Source organism: Marmota monax, unplaced genomic scaffold (assembly GCF_021218885.2).
Source record: "Marmota monax isolate L192 unplaced genomic scaffold, Marmota_monax_Labrador192_F-V1.1 WCK01_AAM20220418_F8-fsc00441, whole genome shotgun sequence".
Taxonomy (NCBI): domain Eukaryota; kingdom Metazoa; phylum Chordata; class Mammalia; order Rodentia; family Sciuridae; genus Marmota; species Marmota monax.
Genome location: NW_026694644.1, coordinates 115,518 through 123,656, shown reverse-complemented (window position 1 = coordinate 123,656; position 8,139 = coordinate 115,518). Strand labels below are relative to the sequence as shown.

Sequence of the window (8,139 nt, the reverse complement as noted above, 5' to 3'; positions counted from 1 at the left end):
ATGCATAACGGCAGCGTGACTGAATTCATTCTGTTTGGGTTGACACAAGACCCTGGAAAGCAGAAGGCAATATTTGGGGTCTTCTTGATTCTTTACCTCATGACTCTGCTGGGGAACTTTCTCATTGTGGTGACCATTAAAACAAGCCAGATGCTTGGGAGTCCCATGTTCTATTTCCTTTTCTACCTGTCTTTTGCAGATGCTTGCTTCTCTACAACCACAGCCCCTAGACTGATTGTGGATGCCCTATCTCAGAAGAAGACCATTTCCTACAATGAGTGCATGACTCAAGTTTTTGCAGCCCATTTCTTTGGCTGCATGGAGATATTTGTGCTCATCCTCATGGCCTTTGATCGCTATGTAGCCATTTGTAAGCCCTTGAGATACACAACCATCATGAGTCAGCGTGTCTGTGGTGTGTTGGTGATTCTGGCCTGGGTGGGATCTTGCATTCATTCCTCAGCACAGATTTTCCTGGCTTTGAGATTGCCCTTCTGTGGCCCCAATGTGATTGATCACTATTTCTGTGATTTGCAGCCCTTGTTGAAACTTGCCTGCATGGACACTTATGTGATAAATTTGCTAGTTGTTTCTAACAGTGGGGTCATATGCATGGTGAGTTTCACAATCTTACTTATCTCCTATGTTGTCATCCTGTACTCTCTGAGAAACCACAGTGCAGAAGGAAGATGGAAAGCTCTTTCCACATGCACCTCCCACTGTATTGTTGTGGTCATATTTTTTGGTCCATGTATATTTATATACACTCGTCCTCCCACCACCTTTCCAATAGACAAGATGGTGGCTGTGTTTTATACAATTGGGACACCATTACTGAATCCATTGATCTATACCCTAAGGAATGCAGAAGTGAAAAATGCCATGAAAAAATTATGGTGTAGCAAAGTATAACTTTAAATTGATAAATGATATATGAGGATCCTAATGTACACTGTCTGAATGGTTTGGTTTTTATGGATGGACTAGAAACATAAAATATTAATGATAAGTAATCAAGATCTCTGCATATGTGTGTGTGTATATAAAAATCATAATCTCATCCCATCCTCTGGAATATGTGTATTATACCTGACTAATCACAGAATGATCATGATGTACATTTGTCTATACTAACACTTTTCCCCAGATTTATTGTAGTCCATTTGAATATGGTCATAAGAGCACTCCATAAGAAACTGGACAGAACTAAAGTTATTGTCTTGCCAACCAAAGGATTAGAAAGAATGCTTCTAGAAATCTGCCTGTTTCACTGAGGATGTGTACAGTGATACATGCGCAAACTCCTATAAAAACATGAAAGTCCAATGGAAACCTAGGCCCTGCCTGGAAAGCATCTAAGAGTTCTGTGAAAGGAGAGGGAGGAGGAGCTCACTATTTGAATGAGATAGGCCACATCAACCATCCTGTCTCCTGGGCTGGGGGCATCTTTCACATTGCTCTTCACAAAAGAGAGAGAGGAGTCCCTGAGAGGGCTTGGCATCTGGAAGATACCATGGGAGCAGGAAGATATATGTGTAGAAGAGTGAGAAGGTAAAAGAAAAGTGTTGATTTTCCCCAGGTGGAAAGAAAGACCTTTATAGTACTTATATTTTGTTAATCACATTGGACTATATGAAAATGTACTGGAAGAGATGGAGTTTCAGGATATGCCTATAACATTGACCATGAGTACCTTAGCTTGTCAGCTGTTGTGCTTATTTTAGGTGCCAGATATGAGTAAAGACACATATTTTTTTCCTCTCTCTTAATAGGTCCTTAAATATTTAAATTCAGATATTCTTGGAATAAAGGTCCAGTCCAATGTTTCTCACCTTTGAACTTTTAGCTTTATATAAAAGTGGTTTAAACACTTTTCGTTTTGAAGTTTTTTTTCATTTTGAAAATTACCTAATCTGTGTGTATAATGCACATTCACCCCCACTCCGCATTATAATCTCACAATGAAATATTGTTATCTTATTTCTGTACCTGAGCATAAGAGCCCAACCCTAGTGGTACACTGAAGCACCACTGTAAGTGACTTCGGCTAATGAACAAAGAACATGATATACTTTGTATGTATATGGGCTCTTCTGTCAACTGAACATGAAAATTCATTGTGTTCCACAAAGACTCCCAATAACTCTGACATAGGCAAGTGGTGACAGAGAAGATTTTGACATCCCAAAGAGGATATCTGTCAGAGTTCTCAGTCCCATACTCAAAAGTGGCTAATTTGTTTATACCCTTTCCTGATGAATATTCATAATTTGTATAATTTTAGTCTTCCAATTCTGTTTTTAAACAACTGAATCTAGTCCTGTGACTGTTACATTTAAATGTAACTACATTTTACAAAAGCAGGACACATAAAAAATAAAAATTAATTTCTTGTGTCTCTCTGATGCATTAAACAACATAGTATGAAAGAATTTATGTCAGTGCCTGAATGAAAATTCATACAGTTTCATGAATTTTCTCATTGCTATTATATAGCATAGAGCCCCAATTTCCATAGGTGTTGAATAAGGCCTCTAACAGAAATTTAAATCCAATCCAAATGTATCCCTGCATCTGTGAACCATCTTCTATCCATCCACCCTCCCCCACAGCACAATAGGGTACCTATGATTTACAACAACTAATTGCCTACTTCAGAATAGCTAATAGGATTTTATTCATTTTTAATAATAAATGTTTAAGTGTTACATGTATATGTTGCAATGTTCTGATCATTACATATATTGAAGTATCACTTTGTACCACATGTAATGCTATAGAATTATTATGTCCATTAAAAATAAAAAAGACACAAAAATTTTAAAAAAATAAGTTAAAATGCCCAATGTATGTTATTTTTAAAGTTTTAAAAGTTCCTTCACTCTCTACCTTCAGTTGAGATCTGAGAACACTAAATACGAAAACTGAATAGAGAAGTCTAAAGTTTGTTCAAAGAAGGGATAATTATTCAGGAAGGAGAAAAGTCTTACGTGTCTTGGTATTTTAATAAGCTGACTCACTTGTCTATGGATGTGCCAGATGTTAAAATTCTTTTTTTTTTCCTTTCTCTTTTGGGATATTTTGAAAGTCTTTTCAAAATATCCCCCTTGGAATTTTGATTGTAGTTTCCTTGATGTAGAATGAAAATATCTATTCCTTTTGGTTCCTGGTGACTCCTCCTTAGGCCTTTAAAATGGTGTGGACTTCATCATGATGCTTTGGGACCTGGTTCCTATAACACCTCCTATATCTGCTTTGGCAGACAATGAATCTCTTACACTGAGAAATCCTATCAACATAGAAACACTGTTAATGTAGGTTGATATCACCAGAAACCCTCACTGTTTTTTTTTTTTTTTTTTTTTTTTGTTGTTTTGTTTTGTTTTTGTTTTTTGGTCGGGCATTGACTGTTTCTGCCTAGATGTTTCTGATCTCCTGGGACCAGCAATTGGGAAGTTTCTAAGCTCTCAGATCAATACACAAATGAGCAGATACACACACACACATAAATAAAAGTGAGTGACAGGCACATCTCCCCAAAGCTATTTTCAGAAATCATTTTCCCACTTAATACATTGACCAAGGGTTTATATTCTTTTCCTAGTTTTGCAAATTCATACCTTTATAAGGCCCTCTGGTAAGGAAATAGGCAGTGTGATCTGGATGCACCCTGTAATTTCATATTCATGATCTCTAGTCAAACTTTAAAATTTAACATATTAAAACATGGGAGATGTTGATTCATGAATGACTTGCCTTTCTTAACAGTGAAATTTGAGGAAATTTCATTGAAAAAGGGGCAGAACATAATTTTAATGCAATAAACATTGCTTTGCCTGCACTGTAAAGGTACATTTTAGAGACAAAGGTTTGTACACTTAAACTTATCTGAAAACAGAAAAATTTAAAGCAAATTGAACAAGGACTAATTTTAGAAAAGGGTAAAGAGGAAAGCAGAGGAGTGAGTAGATAGAAACAATGTTTGAAAACCAATTGGGTTAGAGGAAGAAGTCTAAGTGATCTCATAAACTATCTAAGACAGCTCCTGTAAAGTCCCTTTGTGATCTTCATAGTGAAAAGGGCCATTTTTTTAGTTCCCTATTTCTACATTCAGTATTGAGGCTTCTTAAAACAAAAACAAAAAACAAAACAACAACAACAAAAACCAAAAAAAAAAACAAAAAAAAAAAAAAACAAAACAAAAAACAAAAACCACCACCACCACCACCAACAACAACAACAAAAAAAACCCTCAGGATTCTGGAAAGTATCATCACTAGAATGTGAACAGATAAAAGAAAAGTATAATTTAGAAGTAATTTCAGCATCAGTCACTTCAAATAGCTAGGTGATAGGGGGCCTGTAGACCCAAGAGGGTGGCAATCATTCAGGGCATACTGAGGCACATGCAACCACCAATCTTGTCCCCTTACTCCAACCTGTGGGTCAGCGGAGAACATCACCTTGTAAGGTAGAAGGTTAGGACCTGAATAAGCAGAACAGGGCTAAGGAATGACAACACTTGCCTCCAGGCTTGTCTATGATATCAAAACACTTTCTCAATTTCACCACAGGAAAAAAGGGATTTGGCGTTTCACACAGCAAACTCTAGCTGTTTAAAGTGAGTCAGTTTAATAGTAATGATGAGAGCCAGTCATTGACAAAAATAGTCAAAAGGAGACAGCCATGTGAAGATTAGTGGGATGAAGATTCCAGAGGGGGAAAGCTCTGATTTGACAGAGGAACTGCCAGGGCATTTCCAAGGAAATATAAAAGACCAATGGATTGAATGAAATGATCCATGTAGAGAACGGAGAGAAGAGGTCACAGATGTAGACTCCGTGGTGCCAATACACTTAAGTTCAGCCCTTCTTGAAGCCCCAAAGAGAATGAAGACTATTGTTACTGCTTTAAAATGACCCAAAGTTAAAACATTCTTCCAGGACATAGGTAGCTCTTCTGTGCTATAGAAGACTTGAACAATACCTTTCCAAGTTGTGAACAGATATTGTAGCAAATTTCTATTTTTCTCTTAATTTTTAATTGTAGAGCAAACTTCAGAATACCCTCTGGAATACTTCACAGTATGGTACCTATCACAACTTCATTTTCTTTATGTTTTCTGCTTATGAACAGTAAAGAAAAAAATCCATAATAACATGATTATTTTGTTTTTTATGAAAATATTAAGGTGGTTTTATGTTATTATAATAATATGATGTGAATATTAAAAAGGATCTTAAAGTGAAGTTCTTAAATTTATATTTGTGTGGAAGAAATAATAACTTTATAAATATCAATATAATAATGTAACATTAGCTTTACTTTTACATTTCTTTTTTTATATTTGTAAGTTTTACTTACTATAGGATCCTGTTATCAAACTATAATTGCTTGTCCTAACGAAATCTCAATAGAAATTAGGTGAGCCTGCTAATAGAATCATTCTCAGACTACTCAATATGAAGTAGCCTCCAAAATAGCCTTCTACGTCCATAAAGGTCTCTCTGTTTATTTTTTAGTTACTTATTCATTATCTTCTGTTTTTCCCCTAACTATATTCACTTTTTTAATGGCTCTTGTCTTCTAAAAGCATTTATCAGACAGCTATTACAAAACTACTAGGTGCCAGGTGAAGTGGTACATGCCTGTAATCCCAGTGGCTCAGGAGGCTAAGGCATGAGGATGGCAAATTCAAAGCCAGTCTCAGCAATGGTGATGCACTAAGTCACTCAGTGAGACCCTGTCTCTAAATAAAATAGATACAAATACAAAATAGGCTGGGGATATAACTCAGAGGTCAAGTGCCCCTGAGTTCAATTCCCAGTACCGCCCCCCCACACACACACACAAAAAAAAAACAAAGTTAGTAAGGTTGGGCACAGGGGCACATAACTACAATCCTAGCAGCTTTGAAGGTTGAGGAAGAAGGATTGCAAGTTAAAATCATCCTCAGCAATTTAGCAAGGCCCTCAGCAATTTAGTGAGGCCTGTCTAAAAAACAAAAACATGTTCAAAAGAGCTGGGGATGTGGCTCAGTGGTTAAGCACCACTGGGTTCAATTCCTGATGGAAAACCAAAACAAAGCAAAAACAAAACTTAGTAGGGAGCCAAACATAAATAACCCAAAGTCCTTCTTTCGTGAATATCCAGCAGGGACTCTGGGGGAGAGTAGAATGTAGTGAAAGTCATCTGGTTACTGTACAAAGAATTTTTACTTTTGATCATAGTTACTGAGGAATTAAAGGTACTTGGCAGGAGTGGAAGCCTCTTTGAGCTGAACCATGGGGAAAGTTTCTCAAGGAAGGTAGTGCTTGATCTCATAGGTGGGGACAGAAGTCAGAGAGAAAGCACAACCTGAGGAGGCTGAGAGTGCGTTTTCAGACAGAGAAAAGCAAAGGCCCTGAGGAGAGTAAGGGTTGCCTAGCTGTTTGAGGGAGGAGAGGGCTCATGATGTGCTTGGAGAGGTCAAAGCAGTAGCAAGAAGAGTCAGAGAATTCCAGGGCAGGGTGAGGAGATTCTAAGGTGATGGGGAGCAGAGAAGGATATCAAGCAAGAGGGCATCAAAAACTCTGTTTAGCTCACATGATAAATTCAACAAAGATTTTTCTTTAAAAACTCAAATTTAAAAGTTCCCTGTGGGTTGCAGTGGAGAATGGACAGCTTTAGTTCTCACACCATTTCTGAAAGAACAACTAACTCTTATGGGGAACAGCTGCAGTTCTTAGCGTGACAGCTAACTGCCAACCAAACTCCCTTGCTTCATCCAGAGTTTCTTCATGGCATTTTTCATCTCTGCGTTCCTCAGTGTGTAGATCAAGGGATTCAGCATGGGGGTGATGATGGAATCAGACACAGCCATCGCCTTGTCTATGGGGTAAACAGCCACAGGCCTCACATATAAGAAAATACACGGCACAAAGAACAGCACAACCACTGCCAGGTGGGAGCCACAGGTGGAGAGGGCTTTGTGTCTCCCTTGGGAGCTGTAGGACTTTAGAGAACATAGCATGGCTATGTATGAGACAATTAGGATGAGGAAGATGGCCATGCACATCACCCCACTGTTGAGGATGACTAAGAGACCCAGAGTGTGGGTGTCCATACAGGCAATTGTCAGTAACTGAAACAAATCACATATAAAGTGATCGATGACATTGGGGCCACAGAAGGGTATTTGATACATGAAGAAAAGCTGTATGGTTGCATGCATGGACCCGCCCAGCCAGGCCCCTCCCACCAGCAGGCAGCACACTCGAGGACTCATGATGCTGGTGTAGTGCAGGGGCTTACAGATGGCCACGTAGCGGTCACAGGCCATCACGGTGAGCAGGATGATTCCCACACCACCAAAGAAATGCTCTGCAAAGAGCTGGGTCATGCATCCTTCAAGGGAGATGGTGGTGCTCTCAGAGAGGGAGTCCACAATTAACTTGGGGGCAATAACGGAAGAGTAGGTGACATCCAGAAGGGAGAGGAAGGTGAGAAAAAAGTACATAGGTGATCTCAGACTCTGACTTGTAATCATGGTCACCACAATGCATAGATTTCCCAGCACAATGATCACATACATGATTAGGAATACAGCAGAGAATATTTTCCTCAGCTCCGGGTTCTCTGTAAGACCCAAAAGGATGAACTCTGTCACATTGTTCTGATTTCCCATCTATCTGGTGTGTGCGTGAGCTTCTGTTGAAAGTTGGGACACCTACAAAAAAGCAACATATGATTTGTAGTTCATGATTTGTTGACTTCCTGTATTTCTAGGAACGTAGGAACCTGTTGTCTTTCTTAAAAAATTCATTTATTCACCAACCAAGCATTTGACTTTTAGGAAAATGTGCTAAATATAAAATTTATAAATGCATACTTTATTAGTGAAAGTTTCCCTCATGTCTTTTCTGTTTTCAAATTGTCCTTCTGTGTTTAATTGGTTTCTCTTCCTCCTTCTTCTAACTTAAGGATTTTTATTATTATTAGCCAACAGTTTTGGACACCTACCTCATTCCAAGCACTATAGTTATGCTATGATTATCTTTATCTTTCAAATAAAGACAATGACTTTAATTATTATTCCTATGCTCTTTTTCAAAAACATATTGTCATGGTTCAGATATGAGGTGTACCCCCAAAGGTGAA

General features: G+C 38.2%; 2 protein-coding genes across 2 annotated transcripts; one reads left to right on the top strand and one right to left on the bottom strand.

Annotated features, from left to right (window-relative positions):
* LOC124078366 (olfactory receptor 4C11-like) lies at positions 1 to 912 on the top strand. Its single transcript, XM_046423119.1, has one exon. It carries the CDS (start codon positions 1 to 3, stop codon positions 910 to 912), a length of 912 nt encoding a protein of 303 aa, XP_046279075.1.
* Positions 913 to 6,736: 5,824 nt separating this feature from the next.
* LOC124078338 (olfactory receptor 4C6-like) lies at positions 6,737 to 7,666 on the bottom strand. The gene has a single exon (XM_046423089.1). The coding sequence runs from the start codon at positions 7,664 to 7,666 to the stop codon at positions 6,737 to 6,739; it is 930 nt and encodes a 309-aa protein (XP_046279045.1).
* Between the last annotated feature and the right edge of the window lie 473 nt (positions 7,667 to 8,139).